The 16,801-nt window shown below is 40.6% G+C and overlaps 3 protein-coding genes across 3 annotated transcripts; 2 read left to right on the forward strand and 1 right to left on the reverse strand.

Annotated features, from left to right (window-relative positions):
• Nucleotides 1-403: 403 nt before the first annotated feature.
• Nucleotides 404-2,635, reverse strand: LOC121973870 (protein DETOXIFICATION 48-like). The gene is made up of 2 exons (XM_042525218.1): nucleotides 2,257-2,635; nucleotides 404-2,131 (listed from the first exon to the last, which is right to left on the reverse strand). The coding sequence occupies exons 1-2, from the start codon at nucleotides 2,341-2,343 to the stop codon at nucleotides 593-595; spliced, it is 1,626 nt and encodes a 541-aa protein (XP_042381152.1). The 5' UTR covers nucleotides 2,344-2,635; the 3' UTR covers nucleotides 404-592.
• A 2,720-nt stretch (nucleotides 2,636-5,355) lies between these two features.
• LOC121972196 (COMPASS-like H3K4 histone methylase component WDR5A) lies at nucleotides 5,356-9,733 on the forward strand. The gene is made up of 3 exons (XM_042523885.1): nucleotides 5,356-6,162; nucleotides 7,670-8,207; nucleotides 9,370-9,733. Exons 1-2 carry the CDS (start codon nucleotides 5,491-5,493, stop codon nucleotides 7,976-7,978), a joined length of 981 nt encoding a protein of 326 aa, XP_042379819.1. The 5' UTR covers nucleotides 5,356-5,490; the 3' UTR covers nucleotides 7,979-8,207; nucleotides 9,370-9,733.
• A 637-nt stretch (nucleotides 9,734-10,370) lies between these two features.
• LOC121972197 (transcription factor bHLH25-like) lies at nucleotides 10,371-12,409 on the forward strand. The gene is made up of 5 exons (XM_042523886.1): nucleotides 10,371-10,631; nucleotides 10,714-10,775; nucleotides 10,858-11,310; nucleotides 11,416-11,787; nucleotides 11,878-12,409. Exons 2-5 carry the CDS (start codon nucleotides 10,737-10,739, stop codon nucleotides 11,941-11,943), a joined length of 930 nt encoding a protein of 309 aa, XP_042379820.1. The 5' UTR covers nucleotides 10,371-10,631; nucleotides 10,714-10,736; the 3' UTR covers nucleotides 11,944-12,409.
• The last annotated feature ends 4,392 nt before the right edge of the window (nucleotides 12,410-16,801 follow it).

Here is a 16,801-nt window from a genome sequence, read left to right on the forward strand (position 1 = left end):
ATGTCGTCGCCTTAGGCTAGCCCTCCCTTTCCCATGATTTTTTACTTTCTTCTCTCATAAATTTTTTTACGAACGTCATTGACTATCCGGGCTAACGTTACTCCGCCATTGACTACGGGTCTTATAATAATACTCACAAGACTATGAATCAAGTAAAATCACATTGTCTCCTTATTCTGTTTTGATTTTCCACTAGACGATTTTAATTTCGAACTATTTTTAAACACGTATGAATTTCGCTATTCAACTACTCTAACTCTCTCAATAACATTTTGGTGCGATATTGGGCAGACAAGTGCAACGCCAACGCATGACATTAAATGACAAAAAAGGCAATGAATGCTAAAAAGAGATGCATCTGCTTTCCAAATTCCAATTAGTGAATCGCTTCAAAAGTGGTAGCTTTAATCACAGAGAGTGGCTGTCTCCCTTACTTCATTCATTACCATCTTTAATCACATTTCCCCTCAGTCCGATCCATTAGAAGAAGAAGAAGAAGACGACGACGACGAAAACGATGAGAAAATTAATAGAGGAATTAGATAAGCTTGCAAACTATATCATGATCAAAACCACAAAAATGGAAAAGAATTTAATTCACAGGGAGAGGGAGAATGAGAGGAGCTGTTTCTGGATCACCATTAATGATGGCTAGAATGTCTTCAAGGGTTGGGGTGGTCTTCGTCTTCTCGGCTTCCACGGAGATGAGAGACAGAGTAGTTATTGGAGTTATTTCATTGGAATTAGTAATTGGAATCATTGAAGGAGAAGAAGAAGAGTCGGTTAAGCGTCTGGCGCGCTCTGCCTCTGTTGCCCAATTTGTTCTGGCGACGGCGCCGGCCATAAGCGAGGCGCACGTTGCCTGCGCTGCAAGGAGCCCCAGCCACAGCCCCGGCAAGCCCATTTTTCCGACGAAGCTGAGGAGAATTGCCACCGGCATGCCGACCAAGTAGAAGGAGCCCAGGTTGATGTTGGCGCCGGTGGCAGGGCGGGCGCTGCCGCGGAGGACTCCGCAACCGGCGGTCTGCGGGCAATTGCCGAGCTCGCAGAGGCCGGCGATGGGGAGCGCAAGAGTGGTGAGGTGGAGGATTTCGGGGTCGCGGGTGAAGAGGCGCCCCCACTGGTGGCGCATGGAGGCGGTGAAGGCGGTGGCGGCGAGGCCGAGGGCGAGGGCGGCGGCGAGGGCGGAAGCGGCGGCGTCGCGGGCCTTGGCCGGGCGATTGGCACCCAGGACGTTGCCGACGCGGGTGGAGACGCCGAAGCTGAGAGCGTTGGGGAAGACGTAGACGAGGGAGGTAGTCTGGATGAGGATGCCCATGGAGGCCACGGCAGCGCGGGGGTGCGCAAGCAGGCCGCTGAGGAGGATCATCAGTTCGTACCACCACCATTCTAGGCAGACGGAGACGCAAGATGGAGCCGCAAGGCGGAGCAGCGCTGGCCACCCGCGGAAGCATTCGCCCGAGAGGAAGCCGCCTCCACCGCCGGGACACGTATCGCGGCATGCGCCAGAGAGGAGGAGGAAGAGGAGGAGGCAAACAAGGAGGTTGAGGTTGGTCCACACCATGGCTGCCGCCACGCCAGCTATGCCGAGGCGGAGGCGAACGGCGAGAAGGTACGTGAGCGGGCCATGGAGCGCGACGCAGAAGGAGGAGCAGTAGGTGACTGGGAGGGTGATGTTCTGGGAGCGGAGGAAGACTCGGAGCGGGTGTAGTAAGGAGAGGAGGAGGAGATCCGGCGAGGCTGCCGCGACGAACACCTGCGCTGCCGTCGCAATCTCCGCGTCCTGCCCGCATCGGAGGAGGATGGTGCGGGCGTTAAACCAGAGGAAGGCGATCGGGAGGGAGGCGGAGAGGAGGAGCAGGGTGGCGCGCTGCAGGGTGAGGCCGAGGAGCCGGCGCCGGTCGGCGCCGAAGGCCTGCGCGCAGATGGGTTCCATCCCCATCGCCAGCCCCGAGAGCACAGCGTAACCAGTAATATTAGCAAACCCGATCGCCAGCGACCCGGCGGCGAGCTCCAACTCGCCGAGGTACCCGAGGAACAGCATCGAGATCATTCCGCGCGAATACAGCATCAGGCCGGTGACCGCCGCCGGCACCGAGATCTTCCCAATCTCCCGCATCTCCTCCGCCAACTAATCAAACAATAACTCGATCAATTCCATTACAATTACGTGCATGTGATGTGGAAAACAAAACAAAACAAAACAAAATTCATCATCGCATTTAATTTATCTACAAATATATCCACATTACGTACCTCGGAGAGAGTGGGATGGCGATGCAGATCGTCATGGGTGGCCAAAAGATGAGCCTTGGGACGTGCAGTAGCAGTTGGGTTGCACATCTCTGAGGTCGTTAATGGAGGTGGTGGCTGAAATGGAGTGCAGCTGTTGTTTCGTTGGATTCTTCTTCGAAATGGCAATGGAGGGAGAAGAAGAGGAGGGGCGCTTTTAAATAGGAGCAGAGGAGGAGGGTCCTCAGACACGTGTCGACCGTATATTACCACTGAAATGTCAAGTTTAAAAACTGAGCTGACCGAACTAACTGGTTCAGCTAATTTGACGAATTCGGGTCGGTTGGACCGGTTAGTCGAGGAGGAAGCAAAAAAGGTCGGTATCTTTAGTTGATGGTCAAAGATTTGGCTCTCCGTTGACTGCTGCCTTTTCAACACTTTGAAGTAAGACTTGCTCCACTGGTTCATGTCGCTGTATAGTGGTCACCTTCGAACCGGGAATTGACTCCATGCGTATTCCAGCTGCGGCTTTGGGGGAGAAACCAGCTGCAGAAGTTGATGCTTTCGATTCTTTAAACTTTTACTTTTCTGTCTTTCTTGTTCACGGTTTGGTCGTCAGAGAATCAAAACTTACAAGAGAGAAATGGGGTTTTTATTAAATGAAAAGCAGCAGGTACGTAATTTCAAATATCAAGTTGATATACAGTACAAAATCCAATTTAACTAGGCTCGGTTTCTGATTTAATCGAGTTGATCAACAAGTGGGGTCTAGTCTGGTCTGGCCTGGCCTGGATTCAAAAGCACTGGCAAGGAAGAGAGTGAGATCTGAATAGCTTCGCAGAAGCTAGCCATGGATGGTAAACTTAACAGAAGGAAGTTAAGCTCGAGGGAGCTAGGGGAAGAAGTAAGTAATGGTGAATGGTGTGCAGTGGGAAGGAAGGAAGCAGTTGGAAGATGGGAAACAGAAGAGGACATGGATGCCCCAATAATTTGAGTGAGAGTCCTTCCCTTAACATTAAATATTCAGTGTCAGTGGAAGGGCCTGGCCAGAGCAGCAATGTCTCAGCAGCCCCCACAAATAATAACCATCGCTAGAAAAGCACAAGTCGATGCATATCACATATCCTGGGGCATTTTACACAAACACGCTATCGATAAGAAAAATTAACTTCACTATGATTTATTACTAACTTTCTTTTTGTACCGACAATACCTTTGGACCTTACCTGTTATTCCATGACCACAAGCTAGCTCAGTTGATAAAAACTAGCTAGTCCTCTATCTTTGACTTCGATGTCTAAAAAATCTCACAATGAATTTACGTCTAAATGTACTGAAATTCACATTTAAGTTTTAACATATCAAGTTTAGTTTACTCATGTTACACACATGATTTGTAAATCAGCTCACATAGTTGTAGCATTATTCTAAACACTACAGTGCTGTCACCTGTTAAACAAGACAGTTGCAACCAAATCATGTTAGATTGAAGTTGATTTGCAGTTATCATGAAATAACAGTTCCAATTTCCAAAGGTAATATGATTTAGAAAACAAACTCAAGGGTACGTTTTGATTAGAAAGAATGTTAATAATAATAAGGCAACGTTTTGGTGAAATTGTAGCAACAAGAGTGCGAGAGGACAGGACATATCTCATCTCATAATCATCCCTCTTCCTTCAGCCACTGCAGACCTGTAACAAAAGGGGAGCCTGGCCGCTCTGTGAATGTACAGAAAAGCAGAGGCAGAGGCCATGCAAGAGGAACAAAACAAAGTCACAGTACTTGTGGATTTCAAATGCTTCATACAGAGAGGGCGAGAGGAGAGGACATATCTCATCTCATTACATCTCATCTCATCCCTCTTGTAACAGAAGGGGAGCCTGGCCGTTCTGTGACTAGACAGAATAGCAGAGGCAGAGGGAGGCCATGCAAGAGGAACAAAACAAAGTAACACTAGCTGTTGATTTCACCATGTAAATTTGACCGCCTCTCTGTCTTCAACCTTTTCCCCAATGGCGTACATTAATAGCTTAAGGTTGGTACTGCTTGGCTCCGCTGTGACGTTGATTTGATGTGGCTATGGTCCTATGGACCTCGACGTTAAGCTCAACAGGCAATGTCATCAGTACAGGCCTCAAGGTAGGTGTGGGACTCACCTAATATGGCTCAGTACAGAATTGCAGACATGTCTCATCCAATTCCATCAACAATAAAGATAAGGAAAGAGATAAGTCCCGATCCAACAAAGAAGACATGGCGAAAACTGAAACCAGGTAAAGTCTAGTTATTTAATGAATCACAAGCTTTTGAACAACTTACCGAAACCCCAACTGCTAGTTGTTCTGAACTACAAGAAACTACTCGGGTAACCTATAAACAAGTAAGATCAGGATAAAGTGACGCAGAACTTGATATAGAGGAACTTTATTCAAGCAATGCAATTTGAGTAAATTAACAAGTATATTTTGCAGCTTTATTACTTACATGTTAGAGACTTAACGATGCAGGTAATACCGTAAAGAGAGAGAGAGATCTTTGGGCGAAGATTTTTTATTTGTTCTTTTTCACAAATTTCATCCTCATTTTTACAGTGTTCATTGATAGAATTGATAGAAAGGAATAGTGGACACCATCACCCATTGAACAAACTGTAGGTGTGAATGATAATAGCAGTTTTTTTTCTAGTCACTGAACCGCTGTCACTTTTTGCCATAGATAATAGCAGTTTTCTGGACAAACACAGTTTCCACACTTATTCCTTGCCGTTTAAACGAAGCGCCAAGTAGTTGTAAAAATATCGCGTGCACTAAGTAGTTATAAAAATAAAAGCTAAGTTATCATTAATTGGTGAGATTTGACAATAAATAAAACAATGAACGAAGCGGTCAATCATTGCACAGAAGAATTTTTCCCCCTTTTTTTTTTAAAACTAAATCTACACTGAAAAACTCCAGAGGCAAAATGTACAAAGGCAAGGGGCTCGATGAGAAATTGGCTTCTCTCTCTAAAAATTTTCAGCGGAATAAAATAAATTTGTTTTTTTTTATTTTAAAAAAAATACAACGGAAACACCGTTAAAATCTTCTGGCTCATGCATGATTCTCCAATTCACTAGAACAAGCTGGGGACGAGAAATTGATTTCTTCTTTGTTCCAGGAAGGCCCATTCCGGCCCAACTTCTGCTTACTGACGTAGAGGTAGATTTCTTCACTTTGGTTCCAAAACCCTTGTTCGTATTTTCCGCCGTCGGCCGCCATGCCGGACGTCGCCTCCGCTGCGGTATCCATCAACGATGCCACCGCGCATAGCCCACGCTACAACCTTCATACCACTCTCGAGGGCCACGAGCGCGCCGTATCTTCCGTCAAGTTCTCCCCCGACGGCACACTCCTCGCCTCCGCCTCGGCCGACAAAACCATCCGCGTGTGGTCCGCCCCCGACTTCTCCCTCCGTGCGGAGCTCTCCGGACACGACGAGGGCATCTCCGACGTATCGTTCTCAACGGACGGCCGCTATCTCTGCTCCGCTTCCGACGATCGCACTGTCCGCATCTGGGATCTCGCCGCGTCCACCACCGTCAAGACCCTCTCCGGACACACCAACTACGTGTTATGTTGTTCCTTCAATCCGCACTCTAACATGATCGCCTCCGGCTCCTATGACGAGACTGTTCGGGTCTGGGAGTTCAAATCTGGCAAGTGCCTACGCGTCCTCCCTGCTCACTCGGAGCCCGTGACCGCCGTCGACTTTAATCGTGACGGGAGCCTTATTGTCTCAAGTAGCAATGACGGGCTATGCCGGATTTGGGACTCTGCGACCGGGCATTGCATGAAAACCCTTATTGACGACGAGAGTCCTCCGGTTTCATTTGTGAAATTCTCTCCGAACGGGAAGTTTGTTCTGGCAGCGACCCTCGATAGCACGTTGGTGAGTATTTTTGTATTCATACGTTTTCTAGTCCATCAATAACACTCTATGCGCTATTTGTTATGGAACATCCAATCATGTTGTTCATTCCGTTTCGTTGTTTTTCTTGCCTTATTCCACTGGACATTGTTAGTCTTCAATATAGTCAAACAGGGCAGGAAAAACGAATGTCACTTGGTTTACCATAATCATATTAGGAAAAAAAGCTCTGGTACCAATTTGTTACTAATTGGCATTAGGAGAGTTGCTATGGTAGCAAGATGCATTAAATTAAGATAACTATTACTTTCTGGAGGGCGGGCGGGCACAGTTCAAGTAGTCATTCGGAGTTATTATTCTCAACTAATTAAATATCTTTATCTAGTTACATATAAAATCAAATTTTAATATTGGATCCATAACTAATATCACTATTGACTTAATAAAGAACTTAAGATTACTGAAATAGATTGATGCAAATCGATAGTGATCATAATATTGGCAACACATCATCTATCTTTCAATTCAACAAAGCTAGCAGAAATACAATATCTTTTTTTTCTAGTTTGTTTTTTCCAGTAATGAAGTAGCTAATAACTCTCTTGAGTGTACTTATTGATATCTAGAATTATTGTTCTTAGACACTCAGAAGAATGGATGTGACTGGTGATATAAACTTATAGATAGCTCAATAGAGGGAAAAAATTGATGTAGCCAATCTCAGATATTTGGGACAAACATGCTGTTGCTGATGAGGGTCATAAGAAAGATGTGACTAAAATTGAGAAATGCAAGGGCATACTGCTATAATTAAAGAGATTAGGTTAAAGTGATATCCACATGTTTAATAATTTATTTAGTCACACAAGCTGAATCGAGTAGAGTTAAAAGTGAAGTGGTAAAGTGAGTTAAAATAAAACTCTTGTTAATTTAATTAAAAAGTCATTTAAGACATCTAACATTAATACCAATGTAGCCTTTGATACATTTCAATAGAGGGATAAGATTCATATAGCTAATTGCAAGGAATTGGGACTACCATAGCTTGTTAGTGATTATGCTGACGACGACTCTGTGTTAATGGAAGAATTTTGTAGTCATAGTGGAAAATGCTCATTCAATACATCATTCTGATTGCTAAAAGTTGATTGAAACTAAGAGGTGCAATATGTTGGGCAAGATGCAAAGTTCTGAGTACTGAAATGTTGCCTTCCTGACCTTTATCTTATAAATGATATATTCATCAATTGCTCGTTGATGTTGTAAACAAACCTGAAAGAATGCATGCAGAATTTGACTAAGTATACTCCAGTTTGGGGATATTGAATTTGAAAATCCTTGTAAATTCCTCACGACATATGCTCTCACTTACCTCTCTGTTTTTAATTCCTCTTGAATTTTAACTGTTTTTTTGGACGTTCCAAATATGTTTGTCATTTTGCTTGCTTTGAATTCAAGTACATATGCTTGTTATGTTTCATCTCCATCTCTAGTCATGGCTGACATTCCAAACTAATTCTCCATTCAGAGGCTCTGGAACTTTTCTGCTGGTAAATTTGTGAAGACATATTCCGGACATGTTAATTCAAAGTTCTGCATTCCTGCAATTTTTTCTATCACAAACGGGAATTATGTTGTGAGTGGTTCAGAAGACAACTGTGTGTATTTATGGGACCTCCAGAATAGAAAAATTGTGCAAAAATTGGAAGGCCATACAGACAGTGTTATTGCAGTATCATGCCACCCATCTGAAAACATCATTGCTTCTGGGGCACTTGGTAATGATAAGACAGTGAAGATATGGGTTCAGAAAAATGAGGATCAATTGGAAGACTGATTTCCCTTCTACAAATTGGATGAATCCTAGTCCTGCAATGCTTTCATATCGATTAGATGAAGAATAGCATGCACCTTGTCCGAGCTTGTGGCAATAGTTTCTCCTACGTCTGATCTAGTATATGGCTTTTGTCCACATATTTGTAGGCTTTGTATCTCAGGAATGTATTATTGTTTGATAGAAGTGCAGCTTAGACAACAAACTTGTTTGCTGATTTGGGCTATTGAAGGTAATTTCTACTCTCAACTTGTTTTCTTATTATTTTGAAAAAAAAATTACTTAGTTGTTAGTTATGAAATCTATATCTATCATTTATTTTTTTTATTGAAGATATTTAATTGAAATGTAATTAAAACAATTTTATTTTATTTTTTCCATTTTCTTTTGCATTTTTATATATTCAGATCCTGCTGATCTACCTAAGTTTTTTAACCATCCTATATTTTTGTCAAACATGATTGGAATTAACTTATCACCATAGCGTATTGTGTATTTATTTTTTATTTTTTGCAACTTGTTCCTACAGTCACTCTGTTTAGTCCAAGTAGTTCTGAAGTCAACTCATGTTATTCTTAAATCGAGGTAATATATCAGTGTGTGTATATCAATAATAAAACCATAGAATTTCTGAAGCTTCTTCAAAAGACAACTATTTGAGTAAATAAAATTTAGATAAACTTCTCTTATAATGAGAAAACGTACACATACTCTTCTCTCTAATAGAGTTAATCAATGTCAACCGGCTTTCATTCATGAGTAGAGTTACTCTTAAGTTGGACATACTGTGTTTGACCAAACAATGTTCATTATTTTGCTTGTCGTTCCGTTTGAATGCTTTCGAGAAGAATGAGCAATTTATTATTGAAATAAAGGATGAATGGATCTGCAATCTTTCTTGGACGTCACTGTGTATATATTGTCTATCGTCCAACTTATAATAATCCAACATGTTCTGCCGCTTTATAGTTTGTCTCCTGGAGCTCAAGTTATTACTTAAAAATTCACTCGCATCTCTTCAGAATCTCAGTCAAATGTCAGGTTTATGTAAATGTCTACACAATGATCCAATTAATTGTCTAGTTGGATATAAATAGTCGGCTTGCTTCATTCTTTAGGCAACAGATTTAGATTTTGCTAAGATGCTCGGATGACCTGTCCTAGTCAGCCAATCAAATGTGACCTGAGGTGGATCATTTGGTGGATTACTGTCAGATTATGCTGGCACATTTGGACAAATAGATTGGGGCATTCCAATTTTTATAAATACTTGATGAGCCTTTCTGTATTCAGATAACACTATTAACAAAAAAGAAATTGCATTGTAATTGTTACTTTTCATCATTCACTTGACCTAGGTTTCCAGTTGACGGGCTTTTTGTGCTTTCATGCAGAGGAGGAATAGGGATCCAAGAAAAATTCGCATTGGGCTTCAATAGCTTCAAAATTATCTTTCCCTGACTAAATACAGAGAGAATCTACTCGCCGTGTATTATCGGAGGAGAATTTGTTAATCACAGTGCATCACTATTCACTGATGACTTCCTATGCCCCAAGAGTTGTACTCCAAACTATTAAATTTTGCAAATGGCTGAAAAAATAATGACTTGGATCCGAGAATGCTGGGGATAAGCTTAAGGTAGCAAGTTGATGTATCAAATTCTCACCCTATGTCCTTGTGTTATTAGTTTATGTCTTGCTTCATGATGTTAAACTATGTCTGTTGAATGTGAATTTGTTTTTGTTTTGTTGTTGTATATTAATGGCATGTTGAATTTGAAAATGCAAATTATTTAATGTTACTGGTAAGCAGAGCATCTTATATATTCTGGTAAATAGCCCACTCTTTTTTGTTGGACCACTTCCTCCTCAATTGACATTGCGTGAATAGGTATAGTTTATTTTTACAAATCCCTTTTGTCTTCGAAAGACACACTTATCTCGTCTATGATTCTATCGGGCACCACCAGACATTTAAAGAATTTTAAATTTTCTTGATCGGTTTGGTTTTCGATTTTGATTTAACCGACTTAATCGTCCGGTTCATTCTGATTATTTATTTATTTATTTATTTTAAAAATGTGTACAGAATCTCGTTTCTAGAAGTTTGACTTTTAGTGAGCATTGAAACACACGTAGAGACACACGGTTGCGACGGAGAGGAAGGGGTGTCCCGTCAATTAACCACGTGGCCTATTTTGCTCCGAAACAAATCTTTCTTTTTCACGCGTTCGATTTCGATGGTCAACATACTGTTTTATTTTTCTATTATATTTCTCCATGTGTATTTATTTCTGAAGCTGATGGCATGGACCTACTCAAAAACTCGGAGTCAATGGCATACATATTGGGTACGGTGTTTATTAGCTGTCGCAGGCAGAGCAACCAATTTCAAACTACACACTATCCATTCTTCTTAAGAAACAGAGATGGTAATAATTAAGAGATGGCGACCTAACAATGGAGACCGAAACAGAGCAGTCTGCATTCTATATATTGGGTTCAAAGCCCTCCAATTTCCAAACCAGTGATAGATGAAGTAAGAACCCTTTGACTCCATATACGCTCAAGTATAGACTGGTCTGAAGCTATAAGAAAAGGATAGGATACCTTTTCTTCTCCAAAGAAATCAAGGACTTATTCTGCTGTCTGCAAGGTTGGCTTTCTTTTGGTAGCTTAATTAATTCTTTGTTGTTTTTTATGATTGATGTTCATGGTCTCTATCTATTGCTTTGCAGAGAAATTAAGAAGTAATCTCACAATGGAAGCATTAGCCTCGTCTTCATTCTATTATGATATGGTAATTTTCATTGCTTTTGTTGTGAAGTTTGAATGAATCGAAAGTATTAAGTTGTTTCCTTTTTGGTGGAACGTACGGACAGGGATTGGATCACAGTTTCTTGGATCAATGGGAGTTTGCTGCATTCGACGACGTACAACTCTCACCCTCTTCCGAAAGCCATAGCTCATACGCAGAATTGAGAGCCCAAAAGACGACGGCTAAAACTAGCAGCTGGAGTTCTTCCTCCACCACCACCGAGGCTGAGCTCAACTCTGCTCCGCTGTGGGATGCAGCGGCGGCAATATCAGGCCCGAAGATTCTATCGTTCGGCCACCCCGATTCGACCTTCCACAACAATCTTGCGGCCGCGGCGGAAGTGATTCCCAAATGGGGCTCGAAGAGGAGTTACGATGCCATGGTCGGAGCAGCCGGCCCCAAGACAGGCAGGGCGGGCTCTAACAATCAGGAGCACATTTTGGCGGAGAGGAAGCGACGGGAGAAAATTAGCCAGCGGTTTATCGCTCTCGCTGCTATTGTTCCAGGCTTAAAGAAGGTAAGAAAAAGGAATCGATCGAGATTCGATTCCTTTTCTCGAGCAAAGTTTTATCTTTTACAAGCTAGCTGATTATACATCTCCAAATTTCCGATTTTGCCAAAGATGGACAAGGCTTCTGTTCTCGGGGATGCCATCAAGCACCTGAAGCAGCTACAGGAGAAGGTGCGGTCTCTGGAAGATCAAGTTGCAAAAAAGAGCATCGAGTCCGCAGTGCTTCTGAACAAGTCTACTCATTTAATTTCTAACGTTAACGACGATGATGCCTCGTTCGCTGACGAGAGCCATGGCGAGTCTCTTCCACAGATCGAAGTAAGAGTATGCGATAAGTCCATATTGATCAAGCTTCAGTGCGAAAACCGCAAAGGAGCATTGGTGAGAGCCATTTCTGAGATCGAGAAACTTCATCTCTCTGTGGTCAGCACTAGTGTCATGGTTTTCAGTGGTTCCTCTCTCGACATCACCGTGATGACTCAGGCAAGATTCTCAACTGGTCCTAATTTTGCTTTTGCGTGTAGTTTTACGTGCAATTAACAAGAATCTGTATGTCGCTGCGGCTTTTGGCAGATGGATGAGAAATTCTCCATGACAGCCAAAGATTTGGTGAAACAGTTGAGCTCAACTTGCAGATAATTCAAGTGACGAAGTAGATCGAATGGATGTTTCCATTTTAACCAGCTCATTTGTCGTCTAGTCTCTGAAGATGATAAGGATTGCTAACTCCCAGAGAAATCAATCACCACCATTTTTATCATCTAGTTTTTGCTGCTTAATTGGCTTTTTTCTATTCTAGTTTCTGACGTTCTCTACTATTTTTTCTAGAAACCTTCTTGGGGAAGTTGACTTTTCATAACCTGTTCTTATCTTCCCCTTAATTAAAGGCTTTCTAGTTCCATGAATCAAGCTTGGCTTTGAGATAAAAATTAAAAGAAGGTGGTGCTTTTTTTAATCTCTGGGAAATAACAATCTCTATTTTTGAATTGAAATATCCTTTTTTTAGGTTACATATATATATTTCTTACTTGTATTTTTCTTTGGAATATTGTAATCATCTTGTAAAAGTTTGGTTGAATAATAAAATAAATATTTGAGAAGGCTATTTCATTTCTGTGCTGCGTAGACAGCAGTACAAATATATAGTGAGTTAATCCATAATATATATTTTAAAATTAAATCTGAAATTCGCATTTGAAATTATCATAGAGCTCATTTAAACTGTAAAGTTACCAAGGGAGCACGGCACCGAATGAAGTCGAACCTTCAAGAAGCCTGTTTCAGTGCTCTTCGTTGTTGTAGGTGGATGGAGGTCGAGAAAAAGGGGGTGAATTATTTTTAAAAAAATAAAATATATTTTTTTCGGGGTTTTCAATTCAAAATAAAAGCAATAGTAAGTAATAACAAATAAATTAATAGAAATAAAAAGAGACTCAGCTATTTACTTGGTTACAACCAAGAAGATTGTTAATCCAAGACAATAAGAAAAAGCGCACTGAAGAATCTCCTTCTCTTAATGTGGAGAAGCCTTTTACACTTTGGAAGCTTAGAACAATTGCTAGGAAAGATTACACAGTTGATTGCTTGAGTTGTTGAATATTTCCTAGCTTCAGGAGCCTTTATATAGCTTCTGGAAAGTCTATCCCGAGGGTCCAAGGCGCCTCCAACAAGGTTCAAGGCGCCTCCAGCTCGGTCAGCGGATAAAACTTTATCCACAGCGCAAACGATCATTTTGACCAGTCGGAGGCGCCTTAAACAATACTGAAGGCGCCTCCAATGTGGAGGCGCCTTGAGCTTCGTTTATAGCTCACTTTCTCCTTTATTTTGACTTCCGAAATTCCGGTCTTTTGGGTGATTTCGGCCAACCGAAATAGGGTTCATCCGAATCCAATTTCCGGCTTTCTCCTCGAGCAGTCTTCCATCCCGGCTTAACGTCTCTCGAACGCCGCGCACGTTCTTCTCGTCCACCGGTGTACTCTTCCGCAGCTCTCTTGTCTTTCGGACGCACCAAGCCCGTCGGCTTACTTCCCGTGCCGTCCTTCTCGCTAGCTGCGTCTTCCGCTCGACTTCCTGCGCTCTTAAGCTCCTACACACTCAGACACAAGGATCAAACATAAAGCAGGACCTAACCAATTTAATTGATCATATCAAAATATCCACGGGATCCAACAGTTATCGCTATTCTTTGTCGGACGAGCGGCAACATGGTGAGGAGTCGTTTCTTATTCTTCATTGGAGATCTTGAATCTACCTTTTATATGTCTTCATACTTCTCTGTGGTACCTGGATCTTCAGTCTTCATTCTCTAAGTTTTAATTGGTTGTCTTGATAATCATTTTCCTCATTCATTAATTCCTCCCCAAGCTGGAAGTCCTGGTGTTTTGGGTTGGTTGCTAACTTGGTTTTTTGCGTTAATCCGGTTGGAGTTTACATGCTTAAGAAAACATGTACTTGAAATTTAAGAATGATATAAAACATGCTATGTTTACGCGCTGCTCAACTTTATCATTTAATTTTTTGGTCAGTTGGATTTTTTTCCCTTCATTAAGGCATATTAAGTGATACGGCTAGTAAGGTGAGACCCCTAAATAGTTTGACGTTCAAAAAATTAGTTGATATGACGGTCAAAGTAAAAAAAGGATCAACTATCGGGAAGTATCAATATCATATCTAAATAAGTCCAGTGTCTTTGCTGAGTGCTCTGACCGATCAGACCAAAAGGTCGATCGAATACACTAGGCACATTGCTTGACTAGACCGTGATTGGGCTTCACACAACCGCGGATGGTGAAATCCCCAAAGTGGAGTTTGACGTTAAGAAAATCGACTGATGTGATGGTCAAAATCAAGAAAAGATCAACGGTCTTAACGATGTCAAATCACAATAAAAAATGCCCCAAATAGCGATGGACATATTCCATCGTTATTTCGTCACTAGAGGCATATTATAATGGAATAGCGATGGAATGTGTATCGTCGAGTAGATATCAATCGTTGACACAATAGTCACAGATATTAAATATCTGTCACTAAATTAGCGACAGATATTTATGTATCCATCTCTATTTTTAGTGACAGAAATTAAAATACCTATCGCTACTATCTAAACGGAACAAAATTTCTATTGAGGTATTAGCGATGGAAATATAATTTTCCATCACTAATTGTGATGGATATATAAATATCTATCACTAATTGCTAAGTCCTACAATATCGAAATAGAATTTCGATATTTATCCATTTGCGACGGATAACAATATATTCGTCGTTAATTGTGATAGAAATTTATAATTTCATCACTAATGGCGACGGTTATTTCAAAAAATTGATCGATGTTGGCGACGGATATTTGTGTTAGATTATATATATTTATTTGTTTATAACTTTTATGATAATTTGGTCTTTTTTCCTCTTTTATTTAGGGTTTAGAGTTTCATAACTTAACTATATAAGGATTTATATTCTATATTTCTGACTATTAATTTTGAATTCAATAATATGGTTAGTTTTTTTTTTCATAATTTCCACGTGATATCAGAGTAGTTCTCTTTCTCTAACCTAATTTTTTTTTGCCACCCCTGTTATTGCTTCTTGTTGCCACTATCGTCTCACACTGCTGTAGTTAATTTCGGCGCCAACATCTTTTTTTGTCGATTTTGGCGCCAAGATCCTTTTCTGTCAATTTCGACACCGATGTCCTGTGCTGTTGATTTTAGCGTTGATATTTTTTCTGTCGATTTTGGTGTCAACACCTTGTCCTGTCAATTTCGACGCCGATGCTCTTTTCTGTAGATTTTAGTGCTGACGCCTTGTGCTGCCGATTTCAACATCGACATCCTTTTCTGTCTCGATTTCTTCGTGTGACTACGGGTCGTCTTGACACCAGTTTTTGTGAATCATAGAGATGTGTATTTTTACAATTTGATTATTCTGAGCTTTATTCATTGTCATTATGCCTAGTCGTACAAATGCTTCATAAAAATCTAATCTGTATATGTTAGAGCAGTTTCAACAGTTCCTTATTTCACAGCCCTCTGCCATGCCAGCTTCCTCTCATATAGGTTTGTCATCGTCTGATATTTCAGGTATATTTTTATCCTTGTAGATTTTGGACTATGGTGTCTTCGAATGTGGATTTATCATCTTTTCATCTGAGTCGTTCATCTTCTGATTTTTATTTGTGGCACTGTCGTTTAGGTCATGTTTCAACATCTCATTTATAGTTTTTAGCTTCTACAGGAGTATTAGGATCTTTAAAAAGTTTTGATATTTCTAATTGTAGTGGTTGTAAACTAATCAAATTTTTTACCTTATCATTTTCTAAAAGTTTTTCTTTTTCTTTTGTTCAATTTGATATTATCCATTATGATGTATGGAGACCCTCTCCTATTCTTACAAAAGGGGAGTCAAGGTATTATGTTTTGTTTATTGATGATTGTACTCGTTACTCTTGGGTCTAATTATCTTACTATTTTTAACAAATTTAGAGCTCTTGTGAAAACTCAAAATTCTAGTGTTATAAAGTGCTTTCGTTGTGATCAAATCATTTTTCACATTTACTTGCTTTTGATAGTATTATTCAGTAAACTTCGTGTACAGATACTCTTGAATAGAATGGTGTGGCTAAACAGAAATATAGGTATCTTGTTGAAATAACCTATTCATTTTTATTGTCTGTTAGTGTTCTTAGTGTCTTTTGGGGGAAGCAATCCTTACTGCTGCTCATGTGATTAATAGAATTTCAACCTCACACAATTCAGGCTTGTCACCTTTTGAAAAATTGTATGAATATGCTCTTGTCTATTCCTTTTTGCATGTTTTCGATTGTACTTGCTTCGTCCTTCATCCACATATAGAGCATAATAAGTTAGTCTCTCAGTCTATTATTTGTGTCTTTCTTAGTTATGGTGTTAGTCAAAAAGGATATAGTTGCTTTGATCTCGTTAGTCAAAAGTTATATGTCTCTCGTCATGTTGTATTTCTTGAGCATATTCTATTCTTTTCTATTCCGGCTAGTTCACATAATATGACAAAGTCATATCTGCTTTACATTGATCCTTTCAATATCGACACAAAAAAGCTTCACCCACATCTCCTACTAGTAGCTTAACTAAATCTAGTACTTTAGTTCCTGAGATATCCACTCCACATACTCCTTCTGCCACTACCTAATCATCTCCTGAGGTTATAGATGATTCTTCTCTTCATCGTTGTTAATTCACTTGTGTTCGTAAGTCTACTAAACTACCAGATTTTATCTACTTTTGTTATTCTCGTTCTTTTGCTTCATTTGTTGCATCTGTTCATTATCTTTCTGAGCATGTATCCTATAGAGAAGTTGTTTGTAATCCACTTTGGCAGAGTCATACATGAGATTTGATACTGTTACCACCAAGAAAACACACTATTGCTTCTCGTTGGATATATAAGAGCAAAACTAAATCTGATGAATCTATCAAATGATACAAAGATCGTCTTGTTGCTAAAGATTATTCTT

Source organism: Zingiber officinale, chromosome 4A (genome assembly GCF_018446385.1).
Source record: "Zingiber officinale cultivar Zhangliang chromosome 4A, Zo_v1.1, whole genome shotgun sequence".
Lineage (NCBI taxonomy): Eukaryota > Viridiplantae > Streptophyta > Magnoliopsida > Zingiberales > Zingiberaceae > Zingiber > Zingiber officinale.

Bases quoted from the DNA above. Each gene is read 5' to 3' on its own strand.
- LOC121973870 (XM_042525218.1), bottom strand. From the start codon at position 2,343: ATGTGCAACCCAACTGCTACTGCACGTCCCAAGGCTCATCTTTTGGCC. The intron at 2,132-2,256 runs GTACGTAATGTG...TTGTTTGATTAG, and splicing joins GCCATCCCACTCTCTCCGAG to TTGGCGGAGGAGATGCGGGA.
- LOC121972196 (XM_042523885.1), top strand. From the start codon at position 5,491: ATGCCGGACGTCGCCTCCGCTGCGGTATCCATCAACGATGCCACCGCG. The intron at 6,163-7,669 runs GTGAGTATTTTT...TTCTCCATTCAG, and splicing joins CGACCCTCGATAGCACGTTG to AGGCTCTGGAACTTTTCTGC.
- LOC121972197 (XM_042523886.1), top strand. From the start codon at position 10,737: ATGGAAGCATTAGCCTCGTCTTCATTCTATTATGATATG. The intron at 10,776-10,857 runs GTAATTTTCATT...ACGTACGGACAG, and splicing joins CTTCATTCTATTATGATATG to GGATTGGATCACAGTTTCTT. The intron at 11,311-11,415 runs GTAAGAAAAAGG...ATTTTGCCAAAG, and splicing joins TTGTTCCAGGCTTAAAGAAG to ATGGACAAGGCTTCTGTTCT.